Consider the following 20,200-nt stretch of genomic DNA (forward strand, 5'->3'; position numbering starts at 1 on the left):
AAAAAAATAAAATAAATTAATTAATTAAAAAAATATGTTTTAGGAAAGAAAATCTTTCAAGAGAAGAGCATGAGATATGAAAGGCCAGGTTATTTCCCCACTTATGGAAACACTGGTAGTTTCTAACTTCCTGTTGTGTTTCCCTCTTCAATACTCATTTGGGATCCATGGCAGTGTTCAAAAACAACTGTGTCCAGAATGGGAAAAAGGGCAGCCAGGGAGACGGAAAACAGACTTCTTTAACTGCACAGCATCCCACCCTTGCCAGGCTGCCTTCTGTTTCAGTTTTGTCACGATATACCACAGGCGCCCTATTACTTTGTAATCAGAGGACTGTTACTAGTTATTTACTATTTGGCTTGTAACCCCTGAAAAGTTTATAAGGGTTTATTAGCCTGCTGTGGAACACGCATTCTGTTTATCCTGCAGTAAATTTAATCTTCTGAAGCGTGCCACTATTGAGCAAAGAAGACAAAACAATGCTCCATATTTACTGGGGCTGGAGTCCCGGCAGCAGCACACCCACCTTTTCAAATCATTTTACTCACAATCGCCCTAGTGGGCTTTCCTGAAGAGGGCTCAAGGAGAAGCAGTTACTAGGAAACAGGAATGCTGTGCGATGTAACTGGCATGGAGCCCCAGCCCTACAGTAGGCCCCAAACTGTGCATGTTGCTGGGAACAGAAACAACACACCCCCTACACACCGATTGTTTCTTCTTTTAATTTTTTTTCACCTGACAAATGTTACTGAGTATTTATAAAATTCAACAGCAGCTTTTCCTCGGGTCAGTGAAAAAGCAAAATCTTGGAGGAAGCTCACCTTCTCCACACTGCTCATTGCCTGGAAATAGATGTTGTATCCTTTGCGTGGAGCCAAAGGGGGGTTCCAAAAGCCCTGATAGGTCCTATTATCACCCACAGTGAATGGGGCAGGTTCGGGAAGATTCCCTGGGGGTAGCTCAGCAGCAAAGTAGTACGGTGCACCGCCACTCATGGCGTTTTGGTATGTGACAGGAACCTGGTAGCATTCCATGGCTCTGGCTTCTCTCTTGGTTCGGTGAGGGTGCAATTCCTCCACAACAATCTGATAGGCACTTTTTGGAAAAAGAAAAAAAAAAAAAAAGCACACATTTAGAGATTCTAGATCGTGAGATTTCTCAAAAAAGGAACAGGGTACTTAATGTCAACACGCAACGTTTTCAAGTCTTTCAAGTCAGACTTAACCTCCTGCATTCTGGTTTTCAAGCTATTTTGCAGTAAAATAGAATTTCACATGGATTCTGCTTCCCTCTAACCCCAATGTAATTACTAAGGACCGGAAGAAAAAAAAAAAAGGACGAATCACCACAGAACTCTACACATTTTTAAATGTTGAGAGATGAACCACCCTAATAAGGAACCTGACATTAAGCAGAGACACATCATACATTCAGTTCTTTGTCTGATATTTTAAAATGTTTAAACTTAACATTTTCCTTTGAAATCATAGTGTGGAAGGCCCAGCTCCAAGGCCCAACAGAGTGACTGCCTCAGGGCGGGGCTTGAAGCCCCAGTTTGTGGCTGTCATCGTGTTAGAGACAGAATGTGCTGACAGGCTTCTCCACCTCTTGACCTTGCCATGGCATCAACTTCGGCTCAGAGCTATGCAGATCTAAAGCACAAGTGACACGCTGCAATACGGGCACAGATGGACAGAAATCTGTCCTCGCCACCGAAATAGACTGCCTCCTTCTGCTAGAGTTGTTAATAATAAAATGTTACAAATTGTAGGAACAGATGGCATTTGGCCTATTAAACCTCAAACTTGAACCTTCTAATACCTTACTTAAAAGTCTGAAAACTTTTCTCTAATAGCTAATCTTTTATAGAGGAAAGGAGAGAGAAAATAATGCAACTTTAAAATAAAGATCTGCCTCATCACTAATTAAAATTTTAATCAATTTCTGCAACTGGTATATTAATAATTTTCTTTGTAGGACATTCTTTAGGCAAAAATTGACATTATCAATATATTTTTATATATTTTGTATATTACATACATATAATGAATTTAAAAGAAATATATTTTAAAATTCCTGACAATTATGAGAGAATGCACTATGGTCACATATAAATTAAATATAAATAAGCTGTGTGTAGGGATGTGTATTTGAATCTTGAATTTCCAGGCAAATATGCTCATTCTATATAGAGAAACCAGTTGCTATTCAAGGGATCTCCAGCAGCAAGAGAATATTATCTTTAATGAACTTCCAAAAAATAAAGGCTAGAGAGAGAGATAAAATTTGCATCGAAGGCAATTAGACATTAAATTTTATGCCAGTTTAGAATCTAGTATAAAACTCTAATTTAATATAAACTCTGTTATACTTAGAAACAGAAAACTTAACATAGATTAAGAGAAAGGAGCTTTATAAATTAAAGATTTTCTTTTATTCCTAATTATTCAAGTTCCCATTTTTCATTAAAATACTGCTAAGAAATTGGTAGGTTGGTATCCATCTCCTTTCCTTTAGAAATAGGACACAAATTGTACAAATGTCAGAATTTGAGATTTGGGCAAGTAACTAAGGCAGAATTCTATGTTATTTGAAATTATATGTACTGTGTCATTCTCTATACCTCTGTCAAGTTGGTTCTCTAAGCTCCAGGGAACGCTATTGACAAGATACATGCTCTCTGAGGGGTCTGTGGAGCAGGCACTTGTCATTTTTAAAATACAGGAAATACATAAGCATAGCCCTTGGAAAGAAAAAAAAAAGGAGAGAGATCATAGCTGACATATGGTATGTTAGGCAAACCTAGTCTTTTCTTTTTCTGTTTATTTTTAATTTAGAATCTATATCTGTATGTTATACATCTGTGTATCCTGTGGATACATACATATGTGTAGATAAACTCTCACATGCACACTCCTCAAATAAATCTAACCTTATATTCTTGCGCTAATGGGCAATAATGATAATTACCCATCCTTGTTAATCGTTTATCCTAATCTTTAAAAATAAATTCCTTGTTAATTAGTCCATACCTCTAGAAAAATCCAGAACATCTGGTGAACATTCAGTCTTAACTAATTCTATTCAAATGACATAGGTTGTACATTCCAAATTAAGGAACTTCACACAAGACAGCTTGTCTCTTCAGATCTATTAAGAACAAAAGCAAACTGCCGATGTTGGAGGGGAGTAAAGGAAGAAAAAGGTACGATCTGCTCTTTGGGAAAGATCTCATCGAACTTGAGATGGAGCCCCAAACTAAAAATTATAAAGTTCTTTTTAAAATAAATGATCTTACCTTCATTGTTCAATTTGTCTGAGTAGGTTGTTCTTTACCACATATTCCGCATTTTTCTAAAGTTGTTTTTTCCCTGCTACTTTCTTATTTATCAATACAAATTAATTAAAGGACAGAAAATAGGAATGGGAAATCAAATTAGAAGTGATGTGACCGATTACATGTAATGGGTCTGTGCTCTTTCATCCTTGTGGGGTCTAATTACCTAATGGTACTTAACTCTAGCAAGATCTAAATATTATTTGAGCTTAGTACTCTGGCAAATTTAAATATTCCAAAGCCACCGGATAGTTTTATTCACTCTACCTATATTTCATATTTCCCCATTCCTTTTAATTAATTTTAAAGATATTTCTACAATTAAGTTAAAGTCAATATACTGGCATCATGAATCTTTACTTAACACTCAAAATATGATTTCTTTATGTTAAAAAACTAAAAATGATTTCACTATACTGTAATTTAATTTGATTAAACATTGGTAGGTAGTCATTTTTAGTTTTTTAGGAGGCCAAATAATGACTTCTCATCATACAACTTCCCTTCAGTTATAAAACTGTAAAAAAAATATACACAGGGATTTTGCCATTAGCTCAAAGCAATTATCTGATAGACATGGTAGATATTCTTCCTTATTTAATGTTTAAAAATGTTGGAGATGAACTCAAAGTCGCCTATAACAATCTACAATGGATTTTTTTTTAACCCATTAGAAAGTATACCCTCTGTGATTCTGGTTTAAGTTTTAGCTTGTACAACTTCTAGGTGATATCAAATAACAAATTATACACTTGTATACTTCCTCATTTTTTATCTGAAATGTCTGCTTAAAGCTTCAGGAGAAATTCCCTAGCTCCAATGTTTTACAGTTCCTCTCATCAATAGACTTCCCAAGATCTCATAACCACCATTGTTCCTACTGACTGCCTCAACGCCAACATTTTGATAATGCACGGAAGTAAAGGTTTAATGACCATTTTGGTGCACATCACGTTTCCTGCTCTCCATTTCTTCACTCCTTAAACATACAATCCAGGTCTATCACAACTTTCCTATTTCTGTAAGAGGAACTACTAGTTTCTGAATCAACAAAGCTCAAAATGCTGGCATTAACTTTAACCAATTTTATTTTTAATCATGTTCTAGCTCCCTTGCAATATACCATTTCTTTTTATACCCATTGCTTCCATCATTAGGGAGGTATTTATAACTTTATGTTCATATTACTCTTCTAGTTTTCTTGCCTTTATTTTCTCCTTCAGGTAATCTAGGCACCCACCTACCTAGCCATACATTCTGTCAATTATCTTTTGAGTATTCTCTGTACGCCACGAACTCTTCATGGAGAATGCAAAAGAGAATCATTTTGAACACTGCTGATATTTTCCTAAAACACCACTTTGGACATTAACTACTCTTCTCCAACATTCAGCTTTGTCAAAATTATGTGATGCTCTCCCATTATCAAAATCTATTCTCACTACACAGGGGTTAATATCTTACCACATCCTCGTATCTCCATCTTGCTCTCACTACCTCCTAATGTATATCATCCATCTCAAACTTGTATGACCATTGTTACCTAAACATACCAAATATACTGTCAAAGAGTTTCCTCCTTTCTCCTTTTCTAGCTTTTCTACTTCTGACATAAAGCCTTCTCTAACTAGTTCACTCAGTAATTACTCTGTCTCCTAAAGCCAATGGAAGTAATTCTTGAGGTAGAGGTAACAAAAGGGTGAACTATGGGTGGAACTCAGTCATGTGGGATGCCTTTTCAATTTAGTCCTTAATCCACCCACAAATGATAATGCCACAGATGCACTGATAGGTACCATCAGTAGTATCTCTCTGGGAATTCTGGGGTTGAGAAAAGGCCAAGAACCACTGTCTTATAATATTTATTGCTTTTATCACTACCATGCTACATTACAAATACTATCTGGTATTATACTATTATAATAGTATCCATGCACCATTTTAAGTGCTGAGGTTACAATAATGAACATAGTAGTAAAAGTCTCTCCTCTCATGAAGCTTATATTTTACTAGGGAAATATAAAAAAATAAACATAGATTTTTAAAAAAACTACACATATGTTGAAGAGGGGACAAAAACAATAAAGAAAAATAAATCAAGATGGGGCATAGGGAATGACAGGATGAAGAGTTCTATTTTATAAGCAGTGGTCAAGAAAGACCTATGTGCCCTTTAAGCAGAAACCTGAAGGAAGAGAAAGCTTCAGCTTTGTGGGTGCTTGTATTAGTTATCTCCTGCTGCATAACAAGTTATCCCCAAACTCTGTGGCTCAAAACAACAGACATTTATTATCCCACAGTTTCTAGGGAATCAGGAACTTGGGAGTGGCTCAGCTAGAGGTTCTGGCTCAGAGTTTCTCAAGGTCACAAAAGTTGTTGGCTAGGCTGAAGTCCTCTAAAGGCTGGAAAGAAGACTTAACACAAAGGGCACACCTCCTCATGGTTTCTGTTAGAAAAAAAAAAAATTCTACCTACTATGATTCTACAGAATAAACATTAAGTTAAAATAATATCTATTTGATTTTACTTGGACCACATGACCTGTGTGCCCATAAAATGGGGCCAAAGGATTATTTCCATCTTTGTTTAAATTTCAAAGGACTTTTATCTGGAATTCAAGTAAGTTCTGTGTCATGATAGTGGCAAGAAAAATCAGATGCAACTATTTGATCTCTTTAAAATTCTCAGATGTAATGAAATATTCTGCAGATCTATGAGGATGGTAGTCCTAATGTTTCAAGCTGTGTATATGTGACCAACTGACCCAGGGAATAACTCCAACATACAAGGTTTGAACTCCAACTAAACTCAGTTCTATATTCTGATCCGTATTTCTGTTAAGCTAACACTGAGCATCAGACAATTTCTTTTCCTAATATATCTGTGGAAGAAATGATGGTTTTGATGGCATTTCATGACTATATCCTAGTTACCTATCTAAAAATATATGGTACTTAATATTTTAAAATGCAAGTTTAGGTTTTACCTACAAAATAAACATTTAGTTGTACCCTAGAATAGACACCTTCCTGCCAGCTTAAAATAGGTAGAGCTTATATTTGGGAAATGCTGTGATAAAACACACATTCATTATTACACCTTACAATAAACTGAGTTCACCAATGAGGAATTCTTCCCTGTGTTTTAGCAATATTCTGCTGCTATTTTCATTATTTGAAAACACAGCTACATTGGGTCAATCTTTTAATAAATGGGACATTCTACACATTCTAATTTATAATTATAGCTACTCAGGTTAGAATTTGAGTTGATTTAAGAAGAATATGAAATGTTTCAGAAAAAACGAAATTATGCATTCTAGGGAACTGATTCCAAATGTGGGTAATATTCATTTTGAATCATAGTAATGATTGTCAAGTGATGACAGCTTAAAGGCTAGATCTCAAAAATGTTGGTAAGGAGATTCAAAGGTCTAGTTAAGTCAACTTACAACCTTTAGAATGATTATATATTCAAAAATTAATTTTGTCAAAGAACCACACTTGCCAGAACTACATTGCACAAGTTTTACATTAGCATATGGACACCATCTTAATGAATACTGAAGAACAAAGTGGTTGGTGATACTGAGTTCTGCATTATTCAGAACAGGATTTTTCACTGGGGTGTACAATATTTTGTACACATCATGACATCTTAGAAAGAAAGCTAGCTTAAAGCATTGGTAAGATAGGCAAATATACAGAAATATTATATAATTTATAATACACCAAAGAACTCATTCCAAAGAGAGAGCACACCTTTTGTTTTATTTGGGGTAGCAATCAAATAAAACAATAAAAATATTTGTTATTACTTGAAAACCTCAAAAAACCAATATCTTGAATTCTTAGATGAATTTTGCTCTGTTATCACCTCTAGAATAAAAGCTACCATCATCTCTCACCCATAGTCTCCATTCTATCACTCCTCTCACCAAGGTTTATACACCCTACCACTGTAAAACCTTATAGGGGAGGCATAGCCTCACCTGCATTTCCATTGCTTTCATCGTAGTGTGGTCCAGTAGCTCTTCTCATTGAGACCGTTGTGCCTTCGGGTCTCGTTTACCCTCAGTTCATTCTCCAAGTTTCTACTCAGAGTGATCATTCTAAGAATATACAATTGCTCAAGATAGTTTCCACTTAAAATCCTTCTGTGGCCACCTTCAAGTTTTAGATGGACACTAAACAGCCTCTTGCTAGGGCTCTTGCTTTTTTCTCCAATCTCAGCTCCTGTTACTTCTCCCACACACCCTTCCTTCTCAATGACCTGAACTACTTGCTGTTCTATCAATAGAACATGCTACACTATGTCACATATCCAGTCTTTCTCTTTGTGGTCATTTGGAAAGCCCATTGTCCCTTTTCTTCTGAGCAACCTCTCTCCTCTCCTCAAAGTGACCCTTGGCTAAGCTCATTTCTACTTCTCCTTCAAAACTCAGCTCTAGTACCACATTTTCTAGCTGCTGTCACTTAACTTATCATACTGCATTGTTACCATTCATTTATGAGTCTACCACCTCCACTTGAGGGTACATACTACATTTCCTTTCAAGATTTCTATTCTAAGTATCCATCTCAGCTTCTGGCACATATTGAATGCTATTGAATCAATAAATTTATATGGAAACCATTGATAATTTTAGCTTTCTTGGTACAACTAAACTAAACTAAATGTACAAACTCTGCATAACAAGGATTTCCTATGCGCTATAACAGAGGCTTTGGAAATTGGAGTTTGTTTGACATTAGGTAGACCAGAGGAGAAAGATTTATGTTTCCACTGGAGTTGGAACAAACTGATGGTAAAATGCAGTCTGGCAGAGGCTAGTACTACTGAAGAGTAGGGGAAGATAGAACCTAGTATTTAAGGCCTGTGATAGCAGACAAAGCTAAAAAATGGATACTCTAAGGAGGTTTAGCTAGGTGGTAAACAGGTCTGGCTTTTATCCAGAGGGGAGGTGATGGGCCACAAAGTGGAATGGCAACAAGCATTAGCAGAAAAGAGATTCTGATAGACTGACATAAATAAAAAAGAAATTGGGTAGAAAGTCAACTAGTTTCAAGAATCTGAAGGAAGTGATGAGGATCCAATCAAAGATTTGAAGTACCATAAATACAGTGATATGAAAATGGATTACATCAAATTGGGTTCTCATTTTCAAAGAAATTCGAGCATTGGACAAGATGAGCCTCAAGATCAGGCTCCAGTTACTGGTAGCAGTGTTGAAGGTAGGGATGTGGTCAGAGGAAGGAAGACAAGATTACCCGACTGCATGAGTCAAACAAGCAAAGGAGGCAGGGCTCATCTGAAGTCTAATAGCTTGACTAGACCAGTCTGGTCCTGCCACCAGGCCCCACTTATGGGTGATCCCAGGTAGCTGGGCAAGTCAGTTGGAAAACAGACTTTTTTCTGTAACATTCTTTTAAAAAACTTCTTATTTTAAAAACTATATAATTATTTCTTCTTGTAGTATTCCTGGAAATTAGAAATTTTGTGGTAAGTAAATGTAAATAAAGTCAAAGAAAGACTTTTGACTTAAAAACATGTTATCGATAATATACTCACTAATACAATAAAGTTTGTGAACACCAACTATGAGCAAAGGATTTAAAAGGCTGCCGACCCCTCTGATCGTCCATGACAAATCTGGGCAAAGGTTTGTGTTTTGTTGTGATCATTTTATCTTTGATTTACAATGCTTAGCACAGTGCCTGGCACAAAATACATGGTCAGTTAATGTTTGTGTAATAATTTGATTAAATTAATAAAGAGGGTAATTTACATTATGTAGCACTATTGTGCAATAATAGTAATATACTGTGTGTGCAGCTTACATTAAGTAAAGCTGAGTTCACTCAAATAGCTAACTCTTAAAAGATAACTGCAAGTACCTGGTAGCTCATTAAACAGTAGCAGAACTGAACAACTATAAAGTAAATTTTATCACAGGTAGGAACATGTGAATGACTCTGATTACTGGTCAATAGTAAACGATGTTGAATGCAGGCATTTTCTCTTCCTCCTTTGGATCAGCAATGAGACTCACTCACAGATCACTCATTCATGAATAGCAGTATGGACTTTGCATTTTCACATAGCCAGTGTTTCACAAGTGTTTATATTACAAATGTATCCAATCATCTCTTTTTCTCTGGTGTAGTATTACCATGATTTTCAGCCAGACATGAGGTAAGAGTCTCCTTTATGGACTCAGGTTCTTTTATCAATTTTTTAAAAAATTAACAAAAATATTTCTTCCTTTCCAATGATATAGGATTATTTAAATGGTTAATATGTGCTCATAAGGTCAAATGTATTCATTTAACACATAGAAAAAAGATTAATTTTATTTTTTAATGAATATGTAAACAACTTGATATAACTCAATTATGAATTACATGCACTAATTTCTGTGCCTTGATTTATTTCTCAACAGAAGTATGAAAACAAAAGTATCCACAAAATCTACAAGTTTCAAATGGAAACTTGCCTAAGTTTTGGACAATCTGTCTAATTACAAACACACAGGAATTAAAATCGTTAGAATGATTTGATTCAATCCCTGAAAATAACATGGCTCATAATTTCTGCAAGATGAGGATAAGGTGGGAGATTTTAATACTGGATAAAGTAAATGGCAAATTGAATTTTAATATTTACTATGGAATTCCCGATAAGCAACAATTTAGGAATTAAAGGTCACATTGGCTGCATTCATTTTAACTATTCTCCTTTTATTTCCTCAAAGCTTCCTATTTTTCAGTCACTCATGAAATTATTCATAACATATTTAATGCAATGGACAGGAGTTATTTTCTCATTCTATACCTGACAAATACCTTCAAAGCTCGTATACCATAGATACCAACAGAGGAAGGCAAATGAAATGCGACTAGAGAAAATAAAATCAAAGAGCAAAGCTGTTAAATGAAACAGCACAGAGAAGTGAATGGTTCAGTTCATGACTATCTCAAAATCCCCTCCCCCTCTTACCTGATAGGTGCACCTTTAGCCTGTGCTGGTCTCAACAATACAGTTATTGTGGTGGCAGTTTCATTGAGAGAGGCATCAACTCCTTCATAGTCAGGTAAAGTTGGAGCTGATAAATGATTAATGAGGAAAAAAAGGTTTCAGTCAATGAACAGAAATATATCATAGTTCAAGATGAATAAATGATCCTGACGAAGGGAAAAATCAATACTTAATATCTAAACTGTACCTTAACATATGCCACTGAATGTTAACTCCAGGAACCTAAAGCAGCAGAAGATATGAAGCAAAGATTTGTTGTTGAAACTTAAATTATAATCTGGCAGCTTGTGACACACACTCCAAACATTTTGTGAAGATGTTTTAGCTTTTAGTGTCCTGAGATTGTGAAATCAGCATTGATGGGATGGGAGGAAGGTGTCAACAGCATAGGCCTGGCTGTACCTGGAGATGTGGAGATAGAAATGGCAGGAACCTAGGTAAAGGGCTGCCTGGGAGAGGTGGTGCTTCTTATGACCTAATGGTTGTGGAATGACCCAGCATTAGCCTGGACTGCTTTCACCACTGTGGTCACAATACAAACATATCTAGGAAGTATGTTGAATGGGAATGGGAACTTTAGCTGTTATTTACCATGAACTAGTGCATCAGTTGTCACATTCTTGAAAAGAAGAAACTTAAAATTTTTCAAAATATTTGACAATGCTTGGGGGTGAGAGGGCTTCCTAATCTTGAACTGGGTGAATAACCTCAAATGGCTCTTGATGCTTTCCATGCAGAAAGATGTTTAAGGGAGTATATGAACAGTGAAATGTGTGCATTAACAGAAAAATTGAGAACAAATAGTATTTAATCAACCTAAAATAGTATTTAATAAAAATTTTAGATTCAACATTCACTGAATATTTATTATGTGCCAAATTTTATGAGACGTGCTATAAATATAAAAGCAAATGAAGTGTGGTTTCTGACATTTATAGAATTAAAAGTAGGGATTCACATTTATCAAGAGAGTCTTATAAAAAGCAAAAAAATTATAGCAAAACTTAGGTCACCAAAAGAGGGGACAGTTAATTAGCCAACACAGTGGTTCTCAAACTAGGGAGATCAGAAGCACCTGGAGGGCTTCTTAAAACACAGATCGCTGCCCCTCTCCCCTACAGTTTGATTCAGTAGGTCTGGGGAGGGGCCTGATAATGTACACTTCCAGGATATTTCCAGGTGATTTGGATGCTGGGGGACCACGGGGATTGGGAAGATGAAACAGAAGACTTTCACTGTTTAGGCAGTGCTTGAGCTGAATGTTAAAAGAAGAGTAGAGGCCCCTGGTGGCGCAGTGGTTGAGAGTCCACCTGCCGATGCAGGGGACACGGGTTCATGCCCCGGTCTGGGAGGATTCCACATGCCGTGGAGCGGCTGGGCCCGTGAGCCATGGCCGCTGAGCCTGCGCGTCTGGAGCCTGTGCTCCGCAATGGGAGAGGCCGCAACAGTGAGAGGCCCACGTACCGCAAAAAAAAAAAAAAAAAGAAGAGTAAAAACTCATCAGAAAGAGAATGCATGGAATAATATTCCAGAGAGAGAAAACAATATCTGAAGATATCACGTGAAAGCACACAGAGTGTTCTAACAGCTACAATTAGTTTGCTATGCCTGGAACTTTGGATTCATGGGTAGGAGTGGAGGATGGGAGGGGCCATAAAATGAAGGGCCACTAATGCTAATCATGCAAGGATGTTTGGGCTTTATCATATTGGATATAATATACTTGATTTTGAAAAAAATTAAGGAAGAAATATATGTCGTACAAAGATGAATAGAAAAAAACACTGGAGAAAGGCAAGTCTAAAGGCAAGGATGCTGCTTCGAAAGATATGTCAATGATCTGCTTAAAGTATGATCCAGATGGAAAGAAAGAAACAGTTTAGAAAGAGGCAAATTATCTGAGAGTTATGTACAAGTAGAATCAACAGATACTATATAGGCATAATATGTATGTGAGTATTATTTTATATGGGTGTATAATATATCATATGTGTATTATACATACACACACACACACACACACACACACATATAAACAATACTGCCAAGCATCATGCCTTCAATAACTTGATTTCATGTTAATTTGTTTTTAAAATGCTGAAAGATAGAATTACTGGACTCAAGGGATAAATAACAATAAATTATCTTAAAAGTTCAAGTGAGCCTGAGAACCACACTAACCATAAATTTCATTAACCTTAGCTTGATTACTATGTGTTCCCAAGATATAGTGTTTGCAACCAAGTTTTAAAGTTCAAATCAAGTATCCATGGACATAGGCTGCTTCAAGTGAAACTGAAGTTAAATAACTCAAAGAAAATGCTAGGTGAGTGTTCTGGTCTTTATAAGTTTTTTACTCAATAAAAAAAAAATTGTGTCTGAACCACAATAAATTTTGGCTCTCAATAATGTTCATTTGTTCAATGTTCTCAGTTTTATAAAGTTTATGTAAATTTTGTACATATCACTGTTGAAGGATCTTATTTATAGCACTATTGCTAATTCTAAAGGGTAGGAAATATGTCTTACTATATCATCATATCACCAAGTCATATTTTCTAGTAAAATAATTTCAATAAATATTTAAATTGATGATTTAGAATTGTTCCATCAAGAAAAGAACTGGCAATTTTAATACCTTGCTATTTTCTAACATAATGAATACTATTTTAAAATTCTTTTTTATTAGACTATTAAGATATATCAAATGCCATGCAAAAGGAACCATAACTCATATTGGAATAATTTTTTCAATGACATAAATTTTAAAAGTTTTATATTATATTCAAAATTTCAAAATAAAATTTTAGACTTAAAAAAAATTAGAGTATGTGGTTTCTTTCTGATTCAAATTATATAATTTCAGAAGAATAGTAGAGATTTTTTAATGATGTATTATGATATACCACCAAATATATGCTATGTAGAACTATAATAAAAATGAACATGAAGGAACAAAAAGAATTTACAAATTCAAAATTAGTATTTTAATATGTTAAGTGGTTGACCCTTTAAAACATTTATTTTTCAAATTTAACTTTTCAGTTACATAAGTAACATATATCCGTTCTAGTAATCTTAAATAAATAAGATAAAATATTAATACACATATGCTGGGGTAGATACAGGGCATATTGCAAAGCTAATTCCTAGCAAACTGTGAAACTGTGAACATAACATAATGTGAAATTTAATTGTACTTGTTAATCAACCTAAAATTCTCCTGCACATTACCATTCTGAAATTTAGATGAATTTATGTGAGATCTCTAAGGGAAAGAAAAGTTCATATTTGTTTGTCATAAAATTATCAGAATGTCAGGGAAAAATGGAACAGAGAGACAAAGTATGTAGTACTGCAAGGATCTTCTACCATGCTTTTGATAAAATCCATTTACAGTAAAGATCAGATAACATAATAATTACCAACTCCTCAAACGTATAATAGTTTTTTTTTTTAATTTATTTTTTTAATTTTTGGCTGTGTTGGGTCTTCGTTTCTGTGCAAGGGCTTTCTCTAGTTGTGTCAAGCGGGGGCCACTCTTCATTGCGGTGCGCGGGCCTCTCTCTTGTTGCGGAGCACAGGCTCCAGACGCGCAGGCTCAGTAGTTGTGGCTCACGGGCCTAGTTGCTCCGCGGCATGCGGGATCTTCCCAGACCAGGGCTCGAACCCGTGTCCCCTGCATTAGCAGGCGGACTCTCAACCACTGCGCCACCAGGGAAGCCCCTATAATAGGTTTTTAATATGAACTTTCATAATGAACTTTTAAAAATTTCTAATTAAGATATAATATAGTCTTTAAAAAGAACTTTGTCAATTAGAAAATGACAGATTTTGAGATTTGGGGGGTTTGGACATATAACAAATAATAATCTGTATTCAGATAATTCTTTAAAGTGCCTTCAATCATGACTAATTATATTAAAGATTCAATAAATGAGGCGAATTACACTCAGTGTATATGTGATTCTCTAGGACATGCTATTACAAACCAATTCTGTTTGCCCTGTATTCATTTGCATACCTGAGATATTGGTGGTCACATTGATGGCTGTGGCTGGCCCAAAGCCTTTGACTGTGCTGGCTCTTATGAAAAACTGGTAGGTGGTTCCAGGATGGAGATGCATGAAGACATGGTGTGTACTGTTCCATAAATTTGATACAGTCTGGGGAGGTCCAGCCACTGGAACTGCAGGATCAAATGATCTTATGCTGCTGTAACTGACCTGTTTTAAGAAATATATTTCCTATTACATATCCAATATAAGTCATAATACATTCTAAATAAACCCCTTTTGAGTAAGATAGCATTCAAGGGCATCTGTGTGGAATGAATCACATTTTTTTCACTTCTTTTCCTTCTCTTTTTGATATGGTTATTTCACTGTCATACTGTATCTATTGTCTGTCTGGCTGTCTCTCTATTTATTTATCTATTCATCCACAGATAAACCTAGAGTTATCTGACTGGATCAATATACATCTATTTTCTTCCATCAAAAGATAAATGAATATACTTAAATATGAATATATATCTATATATAATCTTATGGACATATATAATATAATGCATATGAAACCCAGAAAGTCCCACCAAAACTGCATCAAGACGAAATAGATAATTTGAACAGACCAATCACTAGAAGTGAAATAGAATAGTGTAATAAACTCTCTGCAAACAAAACTCCCCATTCCTGTGATGTACTCTGTTGCCACTAGAAAGTATTTTATGCTATAATCAACACTGATTACCCAGGAACAGAACTACACATTTGTGCAATTAAAATGATGCTTTCTTTTCTTCTTTTCAGGTTCTCATATTTAAAAATAAGATAATGATTTATATTCAAAGTTGAGATGAAGCTCTGTAATAGTCAGGTTTATGATATATTTTGCTTTTCAGGTGTTTCTCCCCTACTCTGAAACAACTGACATTGAATGGCCTCTCCTAAATCACAGTGTGAAATATGAGTTTCTTAATTTTATAAAAATTTATTCTTTACAATCACCAGTAAGTCTGTTTGACAAGGCCCATCCTACTTCTCTAAAACAACATTTACTTAAGAATTTGAAAACTCTAGGTGCCATACAATATTTGTCTGGATGCCTAATTTTGGAATCAAGGAATTTATAAATTAAAACAGAGAACTAACATTGATTTTAATCCCCAATTCTCACTTACTTCTTTTCCATTATTTTTCTCTAACATTTTCTTTTACTCTCCCCTTCAATCCATATTTCAATAAACTTCCTATTCTCCCAGTACCTCATATTGAGTGATGATTCCATTTGGATCCAAAGGTTCTTTCCAGTTCAAGAAGATCTTATTTTCAAAGGATGTTCCTTGAAGAGAATTGACTGGTACAGGGCCAGGCACTACAAATAAATACATTTTTGGTTATAAGGATCCTTATATCAGAAACAGAAAAAGTAAACATATAAGCTAAACAGGTTAAAAGTAAATAAAATAAATAAAAATATGTCCTTAAAAAGAAAATAAGCTGTATGGCAAGTTTTTAATACGTGGGAATACATGGGAATTCAAAGTAAATCAATCTGTAAGCTTCTAATGCAGATTCCATACAACTGCAAAGTTATTTTTATTCAGAAGAATATTCTATCACCTTAGAGAGCTGAATAAATTGTGTAGTCTAGTTTTCTCTGTTGTATACCTCTAATGACATGAAGATCTCATTTGTAATTTGTTTCAAGAACAGAGCTTTCCCTGAAAGATTTTTTGAAGATTATTATAAGCCCCTAAAGTGTCTCCATAAACAATGTTCATACAATAATAAATTATAATAATAATTAACACTCCTTAGACTCAAAAGCCAAACTATATAGTACTGAATTGAAATGTTCATTAACAGTCAATCTGACTTTTATAGCTATATTTATTACATTTCTGTAACTTAAAAAAAGAGCATTGATTATTACAATTTTTTAAAAACTCCTTAAGATGAATAGGTTTTAAAGTCATTGCTTCAGTCTTTCGAATGAAATTCCCTTTTTCAAAGCTAAGAATCAAACCATTTTATAACACTGGACTTGTTTAGAACTCAACTATCAACATAACTGGTTTTGAAATGTCCCCAGGTATGACAAGATTTGAGAAACCATTACAGTCCTTATTTGCAAATGTCATATAACCCAGTGGCAGCAATGAATGATGTGTCAGCTTCTATAGACAAAATACAAGATATGAGATACTTTTGCTATTGTGTATTTTCCTTTTATATATTTTATTTAAATATTCGGTTGCTATTTATTTACATAAATATCCAGTTTCTTGTTCTCATAATTCTTAAAAATATATCCTATCTATCCTACTTTGCTTAAAAATATGCTTTCTCTTGAAAATATCAACCCAATATGGGGCAAATATGTTTTTTAATTAATATTTTTCCTTAATCTAATGTTTCAGTGAACTTTACACACGACATTATTTAGAAATGTAGTTTCAGAGTACACAGCAATTTTGTTAGGACTGAAATAAATTAAAAATCACTGGATCAAAGTAAATGCATTGCAATGTGGCCAGCAGCATCAAGAAATTCTGAATGATATGTCAAAAGAGTTAAGATTTATTTCAATCTACAAGCAGATGATGAATGATGTTATGACCTCTGGGAGAGCCAACATAATTTGGCATATTAATAATGAATTCATAAAGGAAAAAACCCACAGTAAACAGAAAAGATGCCAGGACTAAACTCCAGAAGATATATTCATGCGTCTAACAGCTGAGGGCTTGGGGAAAAGTTAACCTAAGGCATCCACTCCCCTCGACCCCCAGGTCCACAGTATTGGCACAGGCTATGCAGTTATCGAGGCAGAGGGGCCGTGATGGCCCCTGTGTGTAATCTGTGGCATCTGCTGAGGCTACCATGGGCCTTGGTTTGTTTCCTAAGAGAATACCTGTTGTTTCCATTCCACTCAAATGACATAAGCTTACAATTGTAGTTAAGGGAAAGTATTTATTTGCCTCTCCACACCTCTCATAGAGGGTGGCTGTTGGGGGGAGGAGGAAGTAAAGCCTCAACTAGTGAGCAAATGTTTATTTGATGGTATTATAATTACTACCTGTATTCACCAAACACGATTTGGTCAAAGAAATAACATGAAACGGCATGGATATGTTTCAAATTGTTCACAAATAGGGATAGTTTTTTTTAAAATTTATTTTTTAAAATTTTATTATTTGAAAGCTATTTTATTTTATTCTATTATTTTATTCTATTTTATTTTATTTTTTGGCTGCATTGTATGGCATGCAGGATCTTAGTTCCCTGGCCAGGGATCAAACCTGTGCCCTATGCACTGCAAGTGCGGAGTCTTAACCACTGGACCGCCAGGGAAGTCCCAAGGATAGTTTTAAATGTTTGTAAATTCTACATTGAGAGAAGGGTAGAAATGGAAAGTAGCCTTCCTGGAATTTGTGTATTTCTCTGCTCTTCTTATACATGTTCTACTTTGTCAACAGGATTCACTTCATACACTTATGGAAAAGTTTGTGGGAAAATTATAGCCAAGAGAGTTCCACACTACTGATCTTGCACTGAGACCAGCATAGTGAATGAGAGAAAGAATTACACTTAGGTGAACTACAAAACACACACATAAAACATATGGAGGAAAGGGGTGAGGGCACAGACAAACTATGTTCAATCATTTTCTACAGACAACCTGTATTCAGTAATTTTCTATGTTTGAAGGAAGACAATCCTTTATACAGACATCTATACGTACATATGATTTGTGTAAATACAACACGAAGTTACTAAGATCATCATCATGGCAGAGTCTTCATAGTGTAGGAAATGTCCTCTCACATTTCCACATCAACAACTTTTAATGGAGAAAGTGATGACTTTTATTCCCCTGCTTATAATTTATTTGAGAGCTGTTTCAGCTAAATTTTTTTTTTTTTGCACATAAAAAAGTCCCTTAAAATATAACTCTCAAAGTGGAAGAGAGGAAAATGATATGTGGGTGGGGCAAGATTATATTAAATAAGCTTTACAGCCTTTAAAATATAATAAATGTACATTTAAAAATATCTTTGTATTAGTCAAAAAATGTCCCCAAACCAGGCTTTTCTGCTGAGCTAACTTCACAATACTGATTTTTATGAATGCTAGAATAAAAAGTGAAAATGAAATCTCTTACACAAAATTCTACCCGTGCATTAAAAAATGCACGCAATAAATTAAATATAAATTCTACCTTAGGGTTCTGGTGGGAAATCATTCTAGCTTTGCTCTCATGGTTTATGGATGTACCCAGAATTCTTTTCATGAAATTATATTCTTTTATTAGATGGCTGATAATTTATTATTTTTCTATGTATATAGGGCAGCAATAACTTAGCAAGACTGAATTAGATCATCATAATCCATCGATCTTCCAACAATAGATTATGATTTAGATATTCTGTCACCCCCCCCAATTCAGGAACACAGAGACACATCAAGTACTCTATGTAGAAGCGGAGTTTATAATGAGCAGATTTGGAGCCTGAATTATTTGCAAATACTTCACAGAAAGCTTGTACTTCAATCATTTAGTCTTATATATAAAGCAAAAAATTAAAAAACCCTTACAGTAGAAGGAATTACTTTGTGACTGTACTACCATGAAATAATAACACGCACCTCAATATCATTACAAACAATAAAAAAATTCTTCAAAACAGAGGTTAAAATAAAACAAAAGTAAGAAATATTATTGAAATTAGACTGAATAGTTAATGCCATTTTACTTTTACAAAACTATTTCTAGATGAAATAAATAACACAGTCATGCGTTTGATCAATTTTAAGACATAATTTAAATTTCCATAGCAATTCACTTCCTGATTAGTAATCTAGTCGTATGTGTTCCCAAAAATACATTAAAAAATTTAATGCAATATGAAAAAAGATTATATAAGCCTGACTGCATTCTTTGGTTTGTGGAAAGAAAAGCAGACTAAAATCTCATACCAAAGAATACCATCAAAATGAATTATATTGTTAGAGAACGACTGACTGAAGAACCACAAAACTCACATAACTGAGACTAACATTACCAATTAAGAAATCATGTTTTTTCATATATATGGAATCTAAAAAAAAAAAGAAAAGGTTTTGAAGAACCTAGGGGCAGGACAGGAATAAAGACGCAGATGTAGAGAATGGACTTGAGGACACGGGGAGTGGGAAGGGTAAGCTGGGACGAAGTGAGAGAGTGGCATGGACGTATATACACTACCAAATGTAAAACAGATAGCTAGTGGGAAGCAGCTGCATAGCACAAGGAGATCAGCTCGGTGCTTTGTGACCACCTAGAGGGGTGAGATAGGGAGGGTGGGAGAGAGGCCCAAGAGGGAGGAGATATGGGGATGTATGTATATGTACAGCTGATTCACTTTGTTATAAAGCAGAAACTAACACACCATTGTAAAGCGATTATACTCCAATAAAGATAAAAAAAAAAGAAATCGTTTTTTTTTTTTCAATTTTAAGTGCAGGCAATAAAACGTGAGTACATTCTTATTACTAAAACCATGGATTATAAAATGTATAGTGTACAATGAACAAATGGGACCTAATCAAACTTAAAAGCTTTTGTACAGCAAAGGAAACCATCAACAAAACTAAAAGACAACCTGCAGAATGGGAGAAAATATATGCAAACAATGCAACCGACAAGGGGTTAATACCCAAATATACAAACTGCTTGTACAACTGAACGTCAAAAAAACCCAAACAACCCAATCAAAAAATGGGCAGACAACCTAAATAGACATTTTCCCAAAGAAGACATACATATGGGCAACAGGCA

The 20,200-nt window shown here is 34.9% G+C and overlaps 1 protein-coding gene across 4 annotated transcripts in view; it reads right to left on the reverse strand.

The window, feature by feature from the left end:
• PTPRK (protein tyrosine phosphatase receptor type K) overlaps positions 1-20,200 on the reverse strand; it is a 573,018-nt gene that overhangs the window by 93,974 nt on the left and 458,844 nt on the right. For all 4 annotated transcript variants that reach the window (XM_007461250.1, XM_007461251.1, XM_007461249.1 and 1 more), the window contains exons 9-12: positions 15,642-15,751; positions 14,400-14,601; positions 10,337-10,442; positions 822-1,095 (exon numbers count right to left, since the gene is read on the reverse strand). In XM_007461250.1, coding sequence (XP_007461312.1) covers positions 822-1,095; positions 10,337-10,442; positions 14,400-14,601; positions 15,642-15,751 — 692 coding nt within the window. The remainder of the gene's footprint in view (positions 1-821; positions 1,096-10,336; positions 10,443-14,399; positions 14,602-15,641; positions 15,752-20,200) is intronic.

This window comes from Lipotes vexillifer, unplaced genomic scaffold, assembly GCF_000442215.2.
Source record: "Lipotes vexillifer unplaced genomic scaffold, Lipotes_vexillifer_v1.1 scaffold201, whole genome shotgun sequence".
Taxonomy (NCBI): domain Eukaryota; kingdom Metazoa; phylum Chordata; class Mammalia; order Artiodactyla; family Lipotidae; genus Lipotes; species Lipotes vexillifer.